Source organism: Delphinapterus leucas, chromosome 14 (genome assembly GCF_059928025.1).
Source record: "Delphinapterus leucas isolate spDelLeu-1000000601 "Yukka" chromosome 14, BTC_Dleu_Yukka2, whole genome shotgun sequence".
NCBI lineage: Eukaryota > Metazoa > Chordata > Mammalia > Artiodactyla > Monodontidae > Delphinapterus > Delphinapterus leucas.
This window is the reverse complement of record NC_143142.1, coordinates 46857996-46881597: the sequence shown is the minus strand read 5'-3', so window position 1 is coordinate 46881597 and position 23602 is coordinate 46857996. Positions and strand designations below refer to the sequence as shown.

The following is a 23602-nucleotide window of genomic DNA, read 5'->3' as shown; positions in this document are numbered from 1 at the left end:
CAGTGGTTAAGAATCCGCCTGTCATTGCAGGGGACACCGGTTCCATCCCTGGTCTGGGAAGATCCCACATGCCGCGGAGCAACTAAGCCCATGCACCACAACTACTGAGCCCGTGTGCCACAACTACTGAAGCCCGCGTGCCTAGAGCCCATGCTCTGCAACGAGAGAAGCCACTGCAATGAGAAGCCTGTGCACTGCAACGAGGAGTAGCCCCCGCTCACCCCAACTACAAAAAGCCCGCGTGCAGCAACGAAGACCCAACGCAGCCAAAAATAAATAAATAAATAAACTAATTAATTAATTAGGAAAAAAAGAGTAGATCTTAAAAGTTATCATCACAAGAAAGAAAAATTTTATAACCATGTATTCTGACAGATGTTAACTAGACTTTTGGTGGTGATCATTTTGCAATATTTACAAAAATTGAATCATTACACCATACACCTGAAACTAATATAACATTATATGTCAATTTTACCTCAATAAAAATTTTAATATAAAATAAAATATACTAAAATTAAAAAAAAAGAATGAAAGCACTGATGTCTATTTCTGGGTCAGTTTAAAACACATCAGGAAACCCTCAGACTCTACTTAGAGAACCATGAATTTGATGCTCATACTTGACCACAAATGTAACGTTTTAATCCATTTACCAGAAAGCACTTCAGAATTATCTTCAACAGTTTCATTTAAAAAAATTAGGCAAATTCTGTGACTTGGAGCAACTCAACCCAACTCAGGTCTATGGCGATGTGGCTCTTTGTACTGTATGGTCTGCTCTGGTTTGTATTTAGCTCTCTTAGGCCCATGCTCAACCTCTTGACCCTTTCTGGTAACTCCCTTAGCTCCAGCCTTGAGCTCTGTCCCTAAACCCACTTTCCCAGTGTCTTTGGGACATTTCCATTTAGGTGCCTCCCTATCAGACTACTGTACATTCAACAGGCTTAATTGTGAGTTCATTAACTTCCTCCTGAGCTAAACTCTGTCCCCCTATATCTCTGTCTTCGACTTTTGTCTCCCTCGGTATATACCATACCAAATTTCTTGAATATTTCTTTTAAATGTAAATCAGATTCCGTTTTAGCTTCCCTTATGCAGTTTTAACTCACCTACTCCCTGTTTTCCCAACTCACTGGTAATAGAAAAAAGGCAGAGGTAGGAAGTCTTTTTCCCCAAATCTACTTTTACAACTGATACTGAGATATGAATAACATCAGTTTGAAATAACAGACATTAAAATGGAACTTTTTTTTTTTTTTTTTTTTGCGGTACGCGGGCCTCCCACTGTTGTGGCCTCTCCCGCTGCGGAGCACAGGCTCTGGATGCGCAGGCTCAGCGGCCATGGCTCACGGGCCCAGCCGCTCCGCGGCATGTGGGATTTTCCCGGACCGGGGCGCGAACCCGTGTCCCCTGCATTGGCAGGCGGACTCCCAACCACTGCGCCACCAGGGAAACCCTAAAATGGAACTTCTTAAATTAAATCCACCAAATGAAAAAAGAACTAAGCTAAAAGTAAGGCTATCTGGGACATCTTGGAAATGTCATAGGCTTATCTTTTGTGGCCCAGTTTTATTCCAAAAGAAACATAGAGATAAGAAATAAAATCTGGGGGCTTCCCTGGTGGCACAGTGGTTAAGAATCCATTTGCCAACTCAAGGGACACGGGTTCGAGCCCTGGTCCAGAAGATCCCACATGCCGCAGAGCAGCTAAGCCCGTGCGCCACAACTACTGAGCCTGCGCTCTAGAGCCCGAGAGCCACAACTCCCTAACTCCGAGCACCTAGAGCCTGTGCTCCGCAATGAAAACAGAATGAGAAGCCCGCGCACCACAACGAAGAGTAGCCCCCGCTCGCCGCAACTAGGGAAAGCCCGCGCACAGCAACGAAGACCCAGCACAGCCAAAAGTAAATTAATTAATTATTTTAAAAAAGAAATAAAACCTGTTCATGGGTTTTTGCTTGCTTTACAGAATGACTTCGATGGAAATAGAAACTATGTTTTGACACCTGAAACTAACACAACATTGTAAATCAACTATACTCCAATAAAAGTTAACCAACAACAAAAAAAGAAACGTTTTGAGCTTATATTTTGGGCTGCTTTTACACTTTAAATACTCATAAAAATTCCATTACTCACCTTATTTTACAAATGAAGAAGCTGAGATTCAAAAAGATTAACCAAAGTGGTGATTACACAGCTGGTTAGTGGCTATGAAGCTCTAATAGTTTTACTGCATCACAATACATATATACATATTCATTCAAGGTATGTTGCCATATTATACTTGCTTGACTTGAAACTAGTTTATAAACAGAAATTAGCATAAACAACCTAGTTCAGCAAGTTTGGAAATTAGCTTAAGTATGGGATAATACAGAGGTTTAATTTGCATTTCCTCATTTTCCAATTTAAGTTCAATGGAAGAGAGTAATTCATTTAGGAAGTACAAACGGTGTTAGGAAGGCTCACCATCCCCAAAAGCAGAAGGGACTCCAGTTAACATTTACAAAGTGGAAGAGGCCCAAGTAAATTTGCCAAAAGTAGGAATATGGAAATTCTGCCCCCAGCCAGAACAATGGACATAGATTTGTCAAAACGAAGAACAGTAAAGTGAGGGAAGGCAATTTGCCCAGCCCTTATTGTGCTACTTCACGACTATTTTTCCAGTTGCTGGTTTCCTATTCAGTCTAACAAAGAAAAAGATTAAACAAAGGATTCAACATTTTGCAAATTTATATTTCTCTTTAGCAGAAGCAAAACACTGCACAAAGTTATAGCATTCAAAATCCAAACCAGGGAAAACAATCAGATAACAATCTCCAATAGCAAAGCTGCCCAGTTCAGTTCTACAAAAGAAAATCTTCCAAGACTTGAGGCCCACTGTGTGTCTTTGGTGCAACCTAAAAGTTTTAATGCTAATACAGACTAAATTTAAATGTAGGCTAGGTATCCTGAGGTTATTACTGCTCTGAACTAATCAATGTATTTCATATAACGCAATAACTTCTTAGCTTCCATCTTGGCCTTGGGGAATTACGTCAATGAGCTACATCTGGACAGCTGGGAAACAACGTCAGTAATCAGACAGGAGCTAAATTAGCCTTGAGTTTACAGAGCTGAAACAACAGGCCCTGAAAATATGGCCACAAAAGAATGCCCAGGGACACTTTTTCTTTAAACATTGTGTGGGCTGCAGATTTTTCTCCCTGGCTCTCTGGGGGGCTTTTCAGTATTGAAAACTGCTTCTCAGATACTAGGCTATAGGTGTCAAGGACCACCTAAGTCCTTTTAAAGACGGTTTGTGCACTTGCATTCATGATTTATGATACTTCTTTTTTCCTGGTAAGCCAGAAAGCACTTACTGCCTCGGGGCTTCATCAAACTAGTTAGTCGGCGGTCCAGAGAAGACATTAAGTGGGTTTCCACTCATGCTCTATGCAATCCCCTCCCCCGCCCGCCCCCCACCAATCTCACCCACACAGTCACACACCCACGCATCCACGGGAAGAAAGCTTTTAAGCAAATAGAACACAAACTCACAGATCCAACCCCTACTACTACTCAGGCACACGTTAAGGACGTGCCAATTTTATAAAGGGATTTTGTTTTTAAACTCTTCCTAGAAACTACCACGGATGTGCGCTAACAGCGAGTTTTAGTTGGTGTGTACGTGGTTTCTAAGACAGTTATTTTTATCTCTACTTCCTACCGCGGTGGGGAGGCTGTGCGTAAGGCAGGTTGTCTGCAACCTCCTTCACTCGGTTGGCTGTGTTTTTAACTGCTGCATTTACGGGCTTGGGGGTAACGTTCAAGCCGCAGACCCAGCCCTGGCGGCTTGTTCAACTCTAACGACTACAGCAAGTCACTTGGACGTTCCCGTTTGATTGATCTTTGAGGGGTTTGGGCGTCTGTGTTGGGAAAGGGAGGTGGGGATGGAAGGACAGTTTGCACAGATCCTTGTTTGCTCAAGAGCCCAGCCTCGCGGGCGTTCTAGAACACGTGCACAGAGCCAGCAAAACAAAACAGACCCCGGTTCCGGGCGGAGAAGGAAGCACCGCCCGATTAACCGAGTGGAGCGGGAACTGCGCTCGGCGGGAGCCCCTGCCTTGGGCCCAGGCGGGTGCTGCTTCTCCAGCCAAGCACTCTCTCCTCAGCCGGCAAGCCCTTGCTCCCCGCGGCTCTCGCGCCCGGAATTCCCGTCCCAGGGACTCCGCACTTGGGCTGCGGGAGGAGGCGGCGCTACGGCGGCTGCAGGGCCCGCTTGTTGCTGTTTTCTCCTCCTGAAATCCTGTGTCACCTTCCGACAGGGCACTTTCCCCGTGGTCCGCACTCGACGGGTCCAGGTCTCTCCCTGCAGCAGTTTCCTTCAAGCGCCGGCTTCTGAACCCCCCGATCCCCAACGGCTCCGCTAACATCGCCCTCCCCAGGGGGTGGGCGCGCAAACCCAGCTCCCCTGGCACTTACACGTGGCCACAGCGGGTCCGGACGGGGTGGTGCAACACCTCGAGGCAGACGGAGCAGTCGAAGGACGTAACGGGCAGCTCGGGGTCCCCCCTGCGCTCCAGGGCCCGCGGGGTGGCCGAGGCGGGCGCAGATTTTCCGCTATCGCTGCTCAGCACGGAGCCCATCGCTGCGCCTACGGCCCAGACCGTTGCCAAGAGCCCGGTGCCTGCAGCCGGCTTGTTTTGTTGTCCTGCGGTAGAGGAAGTAAGTCCCGGCCCAGCCGCGATCGCCGCCGCCCAGAGCGCGCAGCCAGCGCAGCTCCGAAGCAGCCTCCGCCGCGGGGCCCAGCCTCGGTCTGCGGCAGGCCGAGTGCGCGGCCGCGCGTCTGAAGTGAGCCTTCGCTCGCTGCCTAAGTCTAGGCTTGGAGGCGGAGGCGGCCGCCGCACCGGGCACGCCGCGACGTCCAGTGGCCCTGGGAGGATTGAAACCTGACACCTCAACTGCAGAGCTGAGGACCTGGGCGGGCAGTGAGTCTTCCAAGCAATCGCCCGCCTCCTCCTTGCGAACCACTGTAGCAAGTGAATGAAAGTGCGGTTGTGGTCCCGTTTGAAGGCAGTCAGAGAACACCCATTTGTAAGGTGGTTGTCCTATGGGTCCTGCACTGTTGTAATCATAACAGGCCACAAAGATGATCTACGAGCGTCTCCTAAGAAAGTGCTAATCACCACTTCCGTCATGTAATCAACACTGCATAAATGGAGAGGTAGCATGCAGTAGTGGAAAGAGTTCTGGGACCTGGATTCGAATCCTAACGCTAGGACAGGGATTCTAGTGCTAAAATGCTAGGACCCTCCCGACCCCCACCCCGTCCAGTTTCGTCGCCTTAGAATCTCCTGCTGTTGTTTGTATTCCCCTCTCCATCCTCTTTTGAATATTTATGACCAAGTATAGCATTTATTAATTCACGCATTTAATAAGGCTTTAATGCCCACTGCATGCCAGACTCCTTTCTGGTGATGGGGACACAGTTCCCAACAAGCAAACCAAATCCCAGTTCTCACAGAACTTACTTTAAAAACATTTTTTTTTTGGAGATATAAATTCATGCTCTTTTATTTTTATTTATTATTTTTTTGCTGTACGCGGGCCTCTCACTGTTGTGGCCTCTCCCGTTGCGGAGCACAGGCTCCGGACGCGCAGGCTCAGCGGCCATGGCTCACGGGCCCAGCCGCTCCGCGGCATGTGGGATCTTCCCGGACCGGGGCACGAAGCCGTGTCCCCTGCATCGGCAGGCGGACTCTCAACCACTGCGCCACCAGGGAAGCCCCACGCTCTTTTTATTTAAAAAAATCCATGGTAATACATAATATGCATATGCAATACACACAAACAATAATACATAATAATCCTATAAACTTCACCCAGTTTTCCCCAGACTTTACTTTTAATGAGAAGATATAAGTAATCAACAATAAATAAATAAATGAACAAGTTCATTTCAGCTGATAAGAGCCAAAAAGAAGATAGAACCGGGAGTGAGGATGGGGGCAGGGAGGGTAAGAAGGTCAGGGAAGACTTCTTGGATGCGGTGACATTTGAGTAGAGTCATGAATAATGAAAAGGAGTCAGCCACTCAGAGATTTAGGAAGAAGCTTGCTAAGCTCTGGGAACAGTGAGCAAGGCAAGAACAACAACAACAAAAACCAGGGTGTGGGGCTGGAGCATGAGGGACCAGGGGTGTAAATGGCATGAGATGAGGTAGGAGACGGTCCTGATCATACCCAGTCTTACAGGGCAAGACCAAGAGCTTGGGTTTTATTCCAGGTGCCATGTTTGATTTAATTCCACTGCTGTGTGGTTTGGAAAAGACAGGAACAAGATAAGAATGGAAGCAGAGAAACCAGTTAGGAGGCTACTGAATGAATCCAAGTGAGGATAATAATGGCCCGAACCAGGGAGTCATCTGGGTAGTAGGTGAGAGATGGACAGGTTTGTGATATATTTTAGACAAAGACCTAAATGGGCTTGCTAATGAATTGGGTATAAGAGTGAAGGAAAGATAGCTATTGCTACCTGTAAAAGATAAACAAAAACCTTCCCTTGGTCCCACATTTCCCTCAGCTCCTACACTATGTCTTCTTTAAGGCCAAATTTCTTGACCTGATTCTCTACTTTTTAGGTCTTCATTTCTTAATTACTCCATCCTTATGCCATCTAACCTGGGTTCTGAGCTGACCACTTTATCTGTCCAAAAACTGCTTCGTCATCAGTGTCAGTGGTGGGTGGCTTTTATGTGGATAAATCGAATAGACTCCTTTCAGTCCTTTTCTTGCTTCACCTCTCAACTGCATTTGTCAGTGCTGACTGCTCCCTCCTTGTAGAAACATGCTTCGGCTTTCCTTCTTTCTTTCTGGCTCTTCTTTCTCAGTCTCCTTCACTGGACTCCCCTGCTCCATGGAAAAGCTAAGTTCTAGGGATCGTAGGATTCTGTCTTGGGACCTCTTCCCTTCTGATCACTCATTCCCTACCTAAGAATCTCAAAAATCACATAGATTCTGTTCCCATCTAGATTCCAAACTCTTTATCTTTCCTCTAGGCACTCAGATGCCCACCTGCTTGCTTGATATAATCACCTGGTTGCTTCAGGCACCTTCAACTCAACACCGCCAACAATGAACTCATTATTGTGACTTCCCACCTGTTCTACCTCCAGTTGTTTATTCCTCTCTTAGTAAATGGCATCATAATCTACCTAGTAGCTCAGTCCAGACACCTGGGAGCCATCTTTGATTTCTTCCTCGTCTTCACTCACATTGAATCAATCCCAATCACAGTTCTGCCTCCAATATATCTCTCAACAGTTCTTGAATTGTTTCATTTTTCTCTATTCCCATGGCCAGCCACCACTTACTTTAAACCACTGTGTTCTCTTGCGTGACCTGTTGCAATAGTTCCTATCTGCTCCACCTGCATCCACAATTGCCACTGTCCAATCTATTATCTGCATCGCAACTAAAGTGACCTTTTGAAAAGATATCCTATCTTGTGTCACTCCATGCTCAAAAGACTTAAATGGTTCTCCGTAACCCTTAGGATTACATTTCAAATACTTAGCATGATCTACGAAGCTCTCCATGATCTTACTCCTTCCATAACTATAATCAGTAGAATACCTTCAGCAGCAGGGAATAGAAATTCAACTGAATGCGCCTTAATCAATAAGGGTATTTATGATCTAATATGTAAATTAGTCCAGAGCGAAGCAGTTCCAGAGTTGGCTCAGCAGTTAAAGATGTCCTTAAGTTCTCAGCCCTTTGCCATCCCCAGTGTATCAGCAGTGTCTTCCTCATGGCAGAAGGATGGCAGGAAGTGCTCCAATAATCACATCTACACACAACCATCTCCAAAAACAGAAAGGAAAGATAGAGTTTCCTTCTATTAGCTCCTTCTCCTTTAAAAGTGGGAGGAAAACACTTCCTAGGGGCCTTCCTCTGCAGACTTCCCCTTATATCCTATTTGTCTAAACTGGGCCCCATGATGGTTCTTAAACCAGTCACCAGCAGAGGATAATGAGGGTACTCTAACTGGCTTAAACTCATAACACACTCCACCGGGCTTGGCGCTTCAGTTGTCTGACCAATACAATTAGGGGTTCTTTACTGGGAGAGAAGAAGATAAGGAAATTGGATAGGCCAACAATAGGGCCTCCCAAAATACCATTGTGGGCCCCATCTGCTATCATTCTCTCCCTTATTCTGTATGGTCCTAAATTTCTCTACTTCTTATAATTTCTTGACTGTACCAAGCTCTTTCTGACCTCAGCGCCTTTATACATGCTTTTTTGCTCTGTTTGAACACTTCCTACCAACACCCACAACTCTCAGCTCCTCTAATTCAAATCTCAGGTCTTAGTTTGGTGACTTTCTACACCACATCCATCTCATACTATCATCTCCTTGGTTTTCTCATAGTCTGCAGGATTGGCCTTCCTATTTCTCCCGTGGCGGCTACTCTAAGAGTAGACATAATGAATGTGAAGTGTAGGAGGAGCCATGTGTGTAGGAGCTGATACATGTATTTATCTTTATATATGTGATTCAATACTAATTTCACAGGATAGATATTATATGTTCCCATTTTATAGGCTCAGAGAATGTAACTTAGCAAAGGTCACATAGCAAATATGTGGCAGATCCATACTTTAATACCAGATCTTTTGTTTTAAAATCCATGTGTTTTTCACTAAGGCACTTGTGTAGAGATGAGAAGTACTAAGAATCTTAGAAAAGAATAAGACAAAAATTAGATAAATTAAGGCAGGAAACTGGGACCTGGGGGGATAGATGAAAATTAAACATCTGATATTATTTATAAGGCTCTTAATAGACTTATAAAATTGACAGTAATGATGATGATGGAGGAATCAGCCAGAGAATGAATTTACAATCCAGACTCTAGGCCCTGAAAGGCATCAGAAGTATAGGTTAGTACAAAAGGAATTTGAAAGCCCTATAATCAGCATCTCTGGTATCAAGAAGGCTGATGAATCTCTCACTAAATTAAAAGGAGAATAAAATTGCCAGAAAAAATACATACTTTCCTTACTTAGTTCCTCCCAGGAGTAACGAAAAGAAATGAATTTACAATTTTAAGTAGTGCTGAAGATATGAGAAAGACGTCTCTATATTCTTTGAAGTTTATTGTTCATACCGGAAACTCAGAGGAAATCTAAATGTCCATAATAGGAAAATGTTTTTGTAAAGTATGGTAAATTTACTTAACAAACGGATAAAGCACCATTTAAAAATGTGCAGCTTGGACTTCCCTGGTGGTGCAGTGGTTAAGAATCCACCTGCCAGTGCAGGGGACAGGGGCTCGAACCCTGGTCCTGGAAGATCCCACATGCCACGGAGCAACTAGCCTGCGCTCTAGAGCCCTCGAGCCACAACTACTGAAGCCTGCACATGCCTGGGGCCCGTGCTCCGCAACAAGAGAAGCCACCGCAATGAGAAGCTCGCGCACCTCAAGGAAGAGTAGTCCCCTGCGCGCTGCAACTGGAGAAAGCCCGCGCACAGCAACAAAGACCCAACGCAGCCATCCCCCCTCCCCCAAAAAACGTGCAGCTTGCCATTTTTAGGCCCGTTTGTAGTGCTTCATTTTAAAAATGCACGTGGGTGAAAAGACAGGGATGTTTATTATAGTACTGTTTGTAATAGCAAAATGTTAGAAATACTTTGAATGTCTACCAATACAAGAGTGATTAAATACATTATGGTACATCTTTACAATGGAATACTATGCAGTCTTTAAAAAAGAAGAGCAACTCTGTAACTCTCCTCAAAGGAAGCTCTCCAACATATATTGTTGTGAAAAAGGCTTTAGGAGCACAACTGTATGTATTGAATACTATCATTTATATTTTTTAAAGCCCATATGCATGCATCCACACATACATCCACACACACATATTTGTACTGGCATATGCATATTAATATCCTTAAAACTATACACAAGGAATGAATAAGTGTGACTGCCTTAAGGGAGGGCAACTAATTGGTTGCTGGGGAGCAAGAATGGGAAGAAGTAATTTTATTGCATGATCTTTTGCATATTTTGATATTTGTGCTGTATATGCACTGTAATAGATAAAAATTAATTTTAACATACATACACCCTTTTACTCAATAATTCTAATCGTTGAACTAATGTGTAGACAAACATATAACAAGGAGATACAAACAGAAATGTTCTTTGAAGCATTGTCTATAATATCAAAAATATGCAGCTAACAAAATTTCCATGGGGAATGATTAAATATATTATGGTACACACATTCTGTGGAAGGCAATGCAGTAATAAAAAGAACAAGCAAAATTTTATAGCACTTAACTATATATCAGGTATTAAGCTAAATGCTTTATATATAGTAACTAATTTGATCCTTGAGGTAACCCTATGACATAGGTAACTAATTTTGTCCTCCTGATTTTCCAGAGAAACAGAGGTGCAGATAGGTTAAAAACTTGCCTCAGATCACATTCATGGTAAAAAGCAGAGCTGGGAGTCCAATCCAGGAAATCTCTCTCAGTACCTACGAATTTAACCACTATGCAATACTGGCCTTCCCTGGGATAACATGGGAGGTATCTCTAAGACACTGTTAACTAAACAGGGATATTGTTGAAAAAAGAAATGTTATACTTCTTATGAAGAAAAAGCATTATATATTTCTCACTGGGGGAAGGCAGTGCAGTACATGTTCAAGGTCCTAGCTCTTTCTCTTGCTGAGTGATCTTGGCAAGTTACTTCTTTGATTTCGTTTCCTCATTTTCAAAACACAGATAATGTTTACTTGTAGAACTGTTGTGAGAGGTCAAATGCAATAATGTTGAAACCCTTGCTCATTGCCTGGCAGGTAGTATTAAATAAATGTTAGTTATCTCTGGCTTTGTTTATTCAGCAAACATCCAAGGACAGCCTACCGGGTGTCACGCTCCTCACTAGACTCTGGGGACACAAGCAGGAGCAAGACTCAATGGAAGGACTTTCCAGGTGGTGCAGTGGTTAAGAATCTGCCTGCCAATGCAGGGGACATGGGTTCAATCCCTGGTCCAGGAAGATCCCACATACCGTGGAGCAACTAAGCCCGTGCGTCACAACTACTAAGCCTGTGCTCTAGAGCCCACGAGCCACAACTACTGAGCCCGTGTGCCACAACTACTGAAGCCCACGCGCCTAGAGCCTGTGCTCTGCAACAAGAGAAGCCACCGCAATGAGAAGCCTGCGCACCGCAACGAAGAGTAGCCCCCACTCGCCTCAACCAGAGAAAGCCCACACGCAGCAACAAAGATCCAACACAGCCATAAATAAATAAATAAATAGATTTATGTATTAAAAAAAAAAAAAAGACTCAATGGAGTAGAAGCTGTTGTTTTTGTCTGCCCAGTATCTCCTAACCTTTTTCAGTAACAGCACCACATCCTCTTCCTTTGGAGGAACTGACTTTTCATCTCACATGACCTCAGTGGGGCCACCAATCATGTGTCTGCTTTGTAGCCCTCATTGCCCTCCCCTGTCCTGAGTAGGAGTTCCTGTTGCTGGGATCTGCAGCTTCCCTGGTGTCTGTCCTTCCTAAGTACAGTTGACACACTTCCTATTTATCTCCTAGCTATGCAGTATCTTACCAGTGCTTCCTCTTTTTTCTTGATTAATTTATTGAGTTGAGTTCTGTTGCTTGCCACCAAACTCACTTACATATTTATTCTGCGTTCTCAAGGCCTTTCATGGCCAAGTAGGTAAGATGGACAGAAAAATAGCATTACTTTTGTTATTCAAGATGATAAGACCAATCTATACAGAGAAAGATCATTATTGGTGCTGACTTAGCCCAGGTGGAATGTAATGAAGGGGAGGAGAAAGAAAGAGCATTCCAAATAGAGGGAATCTGGAATGAAGGACAGAAGGGCAGAGCATTCCAGAGAGAGGACCTGGTGAGCACAGATAAGGAGGCAAGCAGCAGCATGCTCTGTTCGAGTCTACAAGCAGTTCTGTTGCTGCAATTTTAAGCACACAGCAGGCGGTAAGGAGAGAAAAAAACCAGAGACCTAGGCAGAGGTTATATCATGAAAGCTGTATTTGACAGGTGAAAAAATTTCAACTTGCTTCTGTGGCTTAGCGGAGCCAGTTAGGAGGTTAGGTAGAAGAGTGAAATGGCCATACTGCGATTTTGACGAGTCACTCTGTTCATGTCAAGGGTTCTCGAACATTATGTAGCATCAGAATCACCTGAAGAGTTTATTAAAATGGCCTCATTCCAAGATATTTCAATTCAGGGAGCCAGGAGTGAGCTATGGAAGCTGCATTTTTAACAGTCCCCCAGCTGGTTCTGATGCAGGGGGTCAATGGACCATTCCTTGAGAAATGTGGTTCCACATCACGGGCAAGCAGCAGATCTTTTGGGTTACTTTGACAACAGCAGAGATGTCAGTTTCCAGGAGAGAGTTACTTACATGCATTGCTAATGTAATCTGTCCACCACCTTGACCCTGCCTCCTCAATACTGGATGAGATTACACTGGTAAATACCATGGCACCGAAACATACATATCTCTGTATTTACAAAGACAATTTAAAAATTCCTACCTATAAACCTATCGAGAGTAATAAAGATTCATAGTGTTCATCAGAAATACGGGCATCCGACATGTGAATCTGAATGGTGTTAGCACACCTCCACAATCTGAAGTGTCATTTGATGGTACAATGAGGCACGATTCTCTTCTTAAAGGGAGAAGAACACCATCACAAATGAAGTTTTGCTGAATGAAAGACCTATGAGTTCCCCCCCAGGTAAGGTCCTAAATCTTCGTCTCTGGTTTCAGCATAATTGGTTTTTCATACTTCAATATTGTCCTCAGTTTTCCTGCTAAGCAATCTCACTGCTGTTTGTTGCTAGGTTTCCCAGGTAGCGTGTTAGGGGCAGCTGTCCCCGTGCCTTTCTGACCATTGCCATTTTCTGCAACCATGGACAGTCACATTACAGCATATTCTCAAAACATGCTGTCTGACTCCAGGAATAACTCGGTGAAATATTTCTGTAACTTTCAGTGGACAGCACAACTGAGTAATGTTTGAACCAAATCCACGTTTGGGGTGTTCTACTTCAATGAACATGAAATCGTGGCATGCCTAGAATGGGAAAGGACCATAGAGGGTTTCTGACCCAGTTCTCTCATTTTGCAGATAAGTAAACTGATTTCCAGTGAAGTGAAAGCAGTTACACTGCATCCTTCAACATTTCAAATGGACACATTTGAAAGAAAAATTAAGGCATTAAGTACTCGGAAAGCATTGGCACATTTATAAGCGACATAGTCTATTTGGGGAGGCAAGGTCACAAATGATGAAAAGATAAGTAACAATAAATGATTTAAATAGTAGTTTAAAACAAAATTAGAAGCAATATTAACAAAGTAGTCCATGATTAATTGCTTACAAATATAAGATCTCTTTGTGATTTTGCACAACAGCAACCATTTGCCATTGAATATTCTTCTATTACGAACACAACTATCCATCTTTTATCACAGAATAATGTCAATGCTTCAGGCTTTAATTCCAAAAAAATGTGATTGCTTTCTGTGATAAAAGCAGAAAGGTGTCTTTTCACCTGGGGAAGGCAAAAATATACTTTATTGGTACACATGAGTGTATATAAATATGCTCCCATTATGGAAGTCTTCTTTAAGCTAGAAGATAGTAAAGATAACAACAGATACTATTTTGATTGATTACTACAAATCATGCACAATGTTTAATGCCAAGTACATATATGGATGTATGTATATGTCAGTATTATAACAATTAAGCCATGTATACATTCATATACATACATGTGCGTTTATACACATATGTGTGTGTATAGTTGAATGTTTCAATGACACATTTCTTTCTGATCCCCTTTTCAAAATTTAGGCTAAGAGAGTAACTTGTCCAAAGTCGAACAATTGCCATGTGGCAGAGCCAGAGTTTGGCACCACATAGCTCAGCCTCCTAAGTCTATGTTTGTGGTTACTACATAAGGTTACAGGTGTCAGGTTTTTCCCATTATAGCGTCAGATATATAGGTAGGACTGAGTCTGTTTTATTTATGCTGTTTGTTTCCTTAGGTTGACACTCTGAGTTCCCAAATCCAGAAAATAATATAGGATATGGTGAAAACAGACTTGATTTTTTTAAGGCATAACATAGGTAACTGAAAATATCTTACAGTATTAAAGATGTCCCTAGAATAAAGCAGGTGTAAACTTTGTTATTCCCACTTTACAAATGGACAACTCAAGCATACAAATAGGCCTAACACACCATTTATTTCTAGCCTATGCCCTCACAATTTGAAAGGTAGGTCAGTTGAAAAAGAGACACAGAAATTATGGTAGAGGTTAAACTCCAATGATCTGGAGTGGCAACAACAGCTACTGTATGAATTTTATGAAGAAATTTCTGGGAAAATTAATGGTAAGAGCTCTTTTTCTGTGCCTCAAACTGAAGAACAACTTCTCCTCTTAAAAAATAGCATAGCAGTAAAGGTTGTGGGTGTCATTTTTTTGACATTATATCCAAATCCACATCAGTTGCACCATGTGAAAGACCAGTGGTGTCCTCAGATGTTGAAGTAAACAACTACTGTCTATAAGAAAGTGCTAGAATAAATACGTTTTATGCAGTGCTTGTGTTCCTCTTTTCCCTCCTCTGTTTGTATTTGGTCTTCTGATCTTTTGCACAAGCAATAGGAAAAGTGGGACAGGGTGGAGAGACACAGTCCACCTGGGAATTAGGTGCATACCCCTGGGCCAGGATAAGGACATGCTGTGAAGCAACCCTCCAGGTGCCATACTAGATACACAGAGCCTTTTTCCCGATGGTGCCCGGACAGGTTAGGTGAGGTGCTGGCTGGGTGGGGTCACTTTGTGTCCCTTTACAGTTAGCAGCACATGTTGAAAGAAGAGGTGTTGTGGACCAATGGACACTGGAGTAAGTTTATTAATTTTAAGACTTCAACTGGGATTATTAAAAGTGTAGCAGTTCTCCAACTTTAGTTGGAGTACACCAAAATAACATATCATCACTGTAAATGGAAATTTATTAAAAGCACAATATCCAAGATTTATATAAAAGATCATACAAAGAGAATTAACTTAAATCCATATGTCCTTCTTAAGAGCACCAGGCAATTCGATCCAGCATGTTAAGAATGTGCCACCAAAAAAGAAAAAGAATGTGCCTCAATTGTTTTGTAGTGTATGTATGTATATACCTCTAATGAATTGTATTGGCCTATTTTCTTCTTTTATTGGTCCCAGTATAAAACTGGCTTCCCTTCCAATATGTAAAATCAGTCACTATTAAAATGCCAATGAGGGTCTAGTGAGCATTTTCTTTTTTTGTTTTAGTGATCAGAAACATATCAATCATATGATATCGCTTATATGTGGAATCTTAAAAAACGGTACAAGTGAACCTATTTACAAAACAGAAATAGAGTCACAGATGTAGAAAACAAACTTATGGAGGGTAATGGGGAAGGAGAGATAAATTGGGGGACTGGGATTGACACATACACACTACTATATATAAAATAGATAATAATGGGCATCCTTGGTGGTGCAGTGGTTGAGAGTCCGCCTGCCGATGCAGGGGACACGGGTTCGTGCCCCGGTCCGGGAAGATCCCACAAGCCGTGAAGCGGCTGGGCCCGTGAGCCATGGCCGCTGAGCCTGCGCAGCCTGTGCTCCGCAAAGGGAGAGGCCACAACAGTGAGAGGCCCGCGTACCAGGAAAAAAAAAAAAAAAAAAGAAAGATAATAAGGACCTACTGTATAGCACAGGGAACTCTACTCAATACTCTGTAATGACCTATATGGGAATAGAATCTAAAAAAGAGGGGATATATGTATATGTATCACTGATTCACTTTGCTGTACAGCAGAAACTAACACAACATTGTAAATCAACTATACTCCAATAAAAATTAATTAAAAAAGAAACACACCAATAGTTTGTCAATTTTTTAAATAAAATTTAAAATTTACATATGAGTCTAATCAAACATGATTCCACTCAAAAAAAGAGAAATAAGCAGCTCTATATTCGCCTTATATTTAAACTTTGTATTTACAACTGGTAACTGCAATACATAAACTAACACACTCAAAAGATTTAATGGAAATACTGCTTTATTAGATTTGCTTCAGAGAATCATCTGGAACTCCATTGCCAGATAAGAATGAGTAGCCAAAAGGTTGGTCAAAAACTGAAGTTATCAATAGTGATGGTAGAGTAGCAGTAATGCAAAGGACAAGCAAAATTTAAATGGAAAATTCTTATGTTAGAATAATATAAAATTAACATTAATTATGAGTTAATCCTATCCTAAACGTAAAACTTACAAGAATAAAAACTAAACACGAATTGTAAACTGAACCACTGTGCCCCTGGCCTAACTCAGAAATAATGGCCTTTTCTATGGCATAGCGGTGGCCTCCTAGCTTGTCTCTGTGTCAAAGAGAATACAGAAAAATCAGGGGATTCTAGGTCGGCAGTTGCAGAGGTAAGAGAAGGATCAGTGTTTCCTTCACTTTCAGGCTCTGGAGAGTACTCCTTCAGGCAACAGTGGAAAAATCAATGCCAGATGGCTTTCAAGGAGATTTTGCTAATGGTTCTGTTATTGTCAAATCCCCTGTGGAAAAATTCCGATACAGCAGGGCGGGGCTGCAGACTTCATATCTCGTGAACTGCTGACCTCCAAGGTAGAGGAAGCGGTCTCACCCACAGGCCCTAGCAAAGGCTGTTTTTCCCACTATCAATGACTTATGACTTGGTTTTCAGACAAAACAGCAGAAATTTCCTCCCTTTTCCACTTTTGATTTGTGTTGAAGTGGTATTTTAATCAGTTAAAGAAAATTCATCCCTGGTGGCGCAGTGGTTGAGAGTCGGCCTGCCGATGCAGGGGGCACGGGTTCGTGCCCCGGTCCGGGAAGATCCCACATGCCGCAGAGCGGCTGGGCCCGTGAGCCATGGCCGCTAAGCCTGCGCGTCCGGAGCCTGTGCTCCGCAACGGGAGAGGCCACAACAGTGAGAGGCCCGCGTACCATCCCCCCCCCCAAAAAAAGAAAATTCATAAATAACGTTAGCTACTACTTATGAGGCACTTACCATGTGCCGTTAAAGTGCGAAGTACATTACATAGTTTAGCTCATTTCATCCTTCACTCTTAAACCGGTATTACTACCTCCATGTGAACTTAAATAACGGGCATAAGACCATGCAGCTTGTTAAGTTGTGGAGCTGGAAGGTAGACACGGGTCTGTATGACAGTGAAGTTTCAGTTTAATTGCTGTTCTATGTTTTCTGTTCTAAAGTACAGAATTTAAGAGAATAACTTCATAAATAATCCCATAGCCCTGGTAAAACTGCTTTCATTTTCTTGCATTCCCTTTCGTTATTCATAGGAATATCGCTGGCAACTTCTTTTCCGTTTATTGTTCTCTCCATCTACTATATCCTTTCGGTTTAGCAAGAGTAACCACTTTCCTAGAAATGACCTTGCACCCAACACCCCGCCCCCAGCCACCCTCCACTGTTTTTGTTTTGTTTTTTACTTTATTTGTATTTTTTTATTTATTTGGCTGCGTTGAGTCTTCGTTGCTGTGTGCGGGCTTTCTCTAATTGTGGCAAGCGGGGACTACCCTTTGTTGTGATGCGCGGGCTTCTCATTGCGGTGCCTTCTCTTGTTGCAGAGCACTGGCTCTAGGTGCAAGGGCTTCAGTAGTTGTGGCGCGTGAGCTCAGTAGTTGTGGCTCACGGGCTCTAGAGAGCAGGCTCAGTAGCTGTGGCGCACGGACTTAGTTGCTCCACAGCATGTGGGATCTTCCCGGACCAGGGATCGAACCTGTGTCCCCACCATTGGCAGGTGGATTCTTAACCACTGCGCCACCAGGGAAGCCCCCTGCCACTGTTTATTAGTTCAGGGATGGCTACCTGACCGAAGCTTGGCTGAGAATTCTGTTCCATAGGCATTTCAAAATTCGGGCAGAGAGATTTCAAAATATAGAGAAGGGAGGGAGGGAGGGAGGGTGGAAGGGAGAGAAAATGAATCAGTTCCTCTCTGCATTGGCTGTAACTTGTAAAATTCTGAAGCTTTGTGTCATTATGTTCTTCATCGTGGACTGCAGAATAGAGAAAGTCTTTGGCAGTAAGAAAAATGCAGAAGCACTGGAGAGACATGGAGAATGAGGAAGGCCTTGGATTCTCTACAGTGCTTCAGGCTTTAGTTTATTCCTGATGCCCAGTGGGGGCTCAGTCCTTGGATTCTGTGTTGTGTCCTGATTTTCCAGAAAGTTCTTTCTTTTGTGTAAGATAGCTAAAATTCACTCTTGTCACTTGCAACCAAAGAGTTCTGAACTAAAACTCTATAAAAAAACATAAATGCATTAAGCAGTTTCCCAATTGTCTGTCTCATAAGAACATCGAAAGGTCTGGAGGAGCGGTGGTGTGAGTGAAGTCTGGAGATGCCCCTTCTATCATATCACCTGCAGGCAAAGACAGTCCAACTCACACCGACTTAACCAGCAAGGAAGACTTACTGGCTTCTGCAGCTACAAGTGCGGAGGAAACGCAAGCTTCTGGGCTGACTTAACCCGGGGACATCAGCACCATTTTCTTGTCACCTCCATGCCCACATCCTTCTCAGGCAAGTGGTGAGATAACCAACTATGAGTTCAAGGAAACTTTCCTAATGTCCCTAACACATTTCACATTCATTCTTGCTACAATCCTTGTGGCCAGGGCAATGTCATGTGCTAAGGTGAGGCCCAAGCTCCTGAACTAACATCTGGAAAGCAGGATGGAGATTTAACAAGGTTATCTTCCTGAAGAACATGGTTGCATACGATCCTGCAATCCCACTCCTGGGCATATAACTGGAGAAAACCATGGTTCGAAAAGATACATGCACCTCCATGTTCATTGCAGCGCTGTTTACAATAGCCAGGACATGGAAGCAACCTAAATGTCCATCAACAGATGAATGGATACAGAAGATGTGGTACATATATACAGTGGAATATTACCCAGCCATGAAAAAGAATGAAATAATGCCAGTTGCAGCAATGTGGATGGACCTGGAGATTATCACACTAAGTGAAGTAAGTCAGACAGAGAAAGACAAATATCATATGATATGGCTTATATGTGGAATCTAAAAAATGATACAAATGAACTTATTTTCAAAACAGAAACACAGACTCAGAGAATGAATTTATGGTTACCAGGGGGAAAGGGTGGGGTGGGGAGGGATAGACTGGGAGTTTGGGATTGACATGTACCCACTACTATATTTAAAATAGATAACCAACAAGGACCTACAGTATAGCAGTGAGAACTAGGCCCAATATTCTGTAATAACCTAAATGGGAGAAGAATTTGAAAAAGAATGGATACTTGTATGGGTATAACTGAATCACTTTGCTGTACACCTGTAACTAACACATCATTGTTAATCAACTATACTCCAATATAAAATAAAAATTAAAAAAAAAGAATACGGTTGCTACTGTAGGGTGGGGGTAGAACAGATATTGGAGTCCACTCTAGCCCCCCTTTGGGCTCGCTAGCATCCTTACAGGTGCCCCTTCTTCCTCCTTGCTGAGAAACAATGGGTATAGTATGAACAGCACTGGCTGTGGATACAGACTGCCTGAGATTTTTCAGAATCTTGGCTTCCCTCTGAGTCTTCTTCTTGTCCTCAGCGGCCACTGGCCCTGTCATATTCTTTGCTTAAAGAAGGCACTAGAGTCTTTAATCTGCACTGAGGAGCCTTTGCTCTCTGGTGCCCTCAGTATGGCTGATGACTGCTCCTTCTGAGACAGCCTGGGAGGCCAGGGATGGTCCAGGGATCTCTGAGAGTGGGTAAGCTCACCACCAAACTTTATCTGGACTGTAGCTGCTTCTTGTGGCAATGTGATATTTTTCTTGGCCCTGAATGTCTCAGCAGTGGTACTGGATGTGGAAGTGGTCAGCACATAGTTAAATACTATCCCAATTGTTTAAGAGGCAGCACAGTTAAGAGCACAGAAATCTCAAAACAGAGTGCCTAGGCTGGGACCTCCCTAGTGGCGCAGTGGTCCTACTGCTAACACAGGGGACGTGGTTTCGATCCCTGGTTTGTGAAGATCCCACATGCCGCAGAGCAACTAAGCCCGTGTGCCACAAGTACTGAGCCCACGTGCCACAACTACTGAAGTCTGCGCACCTAGAGCCCATGCTCTGCGACAAGAGAAGCCACCGCAATGAGAAGCCCACACACCGCAACGAAGAGTAGCCCCTGCTTGCCGCAACTAGAGAAAGCCCGCGCAACCCAGGCTTCATTAATAGAGAAAGCAACGAAGACCTAATGCAGCCAAAAATAAATACATAAATAAATAAATTTTAAAAATACATATGTATTTAAAAAAAAAAAAAAAGAATGCCTAGGCTTAGATCCCAGCTTTGGCACTTAACAGCTGGCCATGTGACCTTGGAGAGCTTGCTTAACCTCTCTGTGCTTCATTTTGCTTCATCTATAAAACAAGGTTAGTAATAGCACCTATGACATGGGCTTGTGAGAATTTAGTGAGTTGATACATGTGAAACACTTTGAAGAGTGGCTGGTACATGATAAGTCCTCGTTAAGTATTCCCCAAAGTTATTATCATTATCATTTATTATCTTAGTTTGAATTTCCAGGAAATAGACTCTGAGATAGGAATTTTGGTGTAGGAAGGTTATTGGATAGTACTCTTGAGATCAACCACTGTGAGTGAGGTTAGGATTGGGCAGAGGGAGAACTTGACTTGGGATGCTGTTGTAACAGAGCCTGTGGGGCGAGGTGGGCAGGGAGCTGTCCTTCATTGAGGCCTTTGTTCCACTCCTCATTCCACACCCCTGCCCCGCTGTGAGTAACGTTGGATGCAGGCTTCCCCTGAGGACAGGTCTAATTCAGAGATAGGACAATTTCTAGGGTGGGACTTGGTGGTGAGGCATTAGCAGACATCACTCACGGAAGCTGGTGGGGGAAGAGCAGCTTGGTCATGGAGGGGAGGTCTGGGCGGTGCACTGTGACATCCAGTACCTACACCATCCTGCACCCACTTCCCTGAGATGCATTCACTCAAAGACATTCAACTGTGGTCTTAGCACCTCAGCAATCTGGGTGTTATGTCATCATCTTTACCAATTCTAGCCATAGCTCCTCAGGGGGCCTATATCTGAATAACAAATAACCTCCAATACCCCAGTAATCAAAGAACAAGATAACTGATTAAAGAGTTGGAAAATGGGAGGCTGGGCAACAACATACAGTTCCAAACACATATCATATCCTGTAAGACAGGAATAGTGAGCCCTCTATGCCATGCAGAGCCATGAGGTCTTTGGTTAACCACACTGGTACTCAGAGTTGTGTCCCTGAGAGGATCACCCTTTCTCTTGCCCTTACTGAGCCCTAGTTCTGTCCTCTGGGATGATGTCTTTTATTCAATGCCCTCTTTGGCCATATCTGGGGTGAGCGTCAGCACAGAATCCTCTCCTAAGGGCTACGTCTATTACGCAACCTATTTCCTTTTATTTTTAATTAATTACTTAATTATTTTTGGCTGTGTTGGGTCTTCGTTGCTGCAAACAGGCCTTCTCTAGTTGCTTCGAGTGGGGGCTACTCTTCGTTGCAGTGTGCAGGCTTCTCATTGCAGTGGCTTCTCTTGTTGCAGGGCACGGGCTCTAGGTGCGTGGGCTTCAGGAGTTTTGGTGCACGGGCTTAGCTGCTCCGCAGTTTGTGGGATCTCCTGGACCAGGACTCAGATCCGTGTCCCCTGCATTGGCAGGCGGATTCTTAACCACTGTACCACCAGGGAAGTCCTACGCAACCTATTTCCTGATGGTAGGCTTTCCAGCTCATGGGGATTATGTAGGGATTGAATGGTCATCAGATGTTCAAAGTGAGGGCATTTCCAGAAAGTCCTTAAGAAACTTCCCTTATTGGCCTGAATTAAGTCATAATCATTCTCAAAATAAGAATGGTTTCAATAACTTAGGCCTGGGATCCTACAGTAATAATTGGGGAAGGGGGTGATTTTATCAGGTTGGGGAATACCCCTATAGCTGTCATCAGTTTCTCAACCATTTGGAGGCTACACAATGGGAAGTGAAGTAATTGATGATGGGAAGTGATCCATATATTGCCCTGTCAGTCAGTAATTCAACTGGATCGACTGGTTGAGTAGGCAGGATATATAAAGCACTAATGAAAACTGATAATTTTGCAAGCTAATCTTCTCCAATCACACTCAAGAATCCCAAACTATACTTTCAGCCTAATGAATTGCCTAAGAAAGATGATCTATTCTAGAATATAATTGAGGTAAAAACTTAACAGAGGGCCTCTCACCTTCTGAGATGGCCCACACTCTGTGGAGTGTGTTTCTCTGAATAAATCCACTTCTTAACTATCACTTTGTCTCTCACTGAATTCTTTCTGCTGTGAGACATCAAGAACCTGAGCTTCATTAAGTCCTGAGGCCAGGTTTGTGATCTCAGTTAAAAGACCACGGGTTCAAGTCCCAATCTGGGTTTTGGCTGGGTTTGAGTCCCGGCACCTGGGTTCAAGTCCACCAGAGGTGCACAGTTTCAGCTGGCGAGCGAACTAAGGGACAGTGATAAGCTAGACCAACTCCCGCTCATCGTCAACACCGTGTGGGACACCTTCTGTACCATTCCTTGGCGACAACTTTTCAGGCAGTAACACCTGGTTGGGAGACTACCTTGGAAGGGATAACATTTAAAATCGTTTACTGAAGTTCAAGTTTATGTTATTCCCGTTACAGAGTTTGTCAGCAGGAAGAGAAATACTAAATTAACTAGGATTATTTGGCTCTAATGGGGCGCTTGTCCAGATGTGAGTCCCTTGGGATATACATGTTTCGTGCTCACAGTTTTGCGCTACATCCTTAGAAGGCTTGGGGGATGGTGAGGAGAGAACGGCTGGCTCCGTGGAGTGTGTGAAGGTGTCCACACCTTGTCCGCAGGTCATTTCAGTCACATCTTCTTAATCAGAATATATAATCTTACTACTTTACTCAATTTCATAGAGAAATCAAAAGAAGCATACAATATTATGAGCTTTCTTGCATGGTCTGTTCAAGATAATTCAGCAGCCACTAGTTTTGACTGAGTATTGGTGTCTTTGGGGAAACAAAAAAACGTTGGATGGATTTAGAAGTACTTGCCTGTCTCATCCCAGATGTTTGTGATCCAGTCTCCAGGTGTACTTTTTGTGTCCTCGTCTCCACCATGACCAAACTCTTTTTGGCATGTCGTGCAGTATGCTCAGCTTTGGTTATTTATTCCCTGATCCGGCAGTATGCATCCTTCTGTCTTTCATTAAAATAACATGGCTGTCAAAAACAAAACAAAACAAAACAAAACTCAACAGGGGATTATATCAGCAACAGAGAAGAACAATGAGCAACTTAATTTATTTGACCTTACTTGTATCGCTATTATGATGGTGACTCATTCTTCATTTTACATTAGATGTTCTGGTTTTGAAATTATTAATGTCA

The 23602-nt window shown here is 43.4% G+C and overlaps 1 protein-coding gene across 4 annotated transcripts in view; it reads right to left on the bottom strand.

The window, feature by feature from the left end:
• Window positions 1-23242, bottom strand: part of RNF125 (ring finger protein 125) — a 64797-nt gene extending 41555 nt beyond the window's left edge. Inside the window, exon 1 of one of the 4 annotated variants that reach the window (XM_022586908.3) lies at window positions 4471-23242. In XM_022586908.3, the coding sequence (XP_022442616.1) occupies window positions 4471-4634 (164 nt within the window). In that variant the 5' untranslated portion in view covers window positions 4635-23242. The remainder of the gene's footprint in view (window positions 1-4470) is intronic. The other 3 variants (XM_022586906.3, XM_022586910.3, XM_022586909.3) reach the window with 3 other exon arrangements.
• Window positions 23243-23602: the final 360 nt, after the last annotated feature.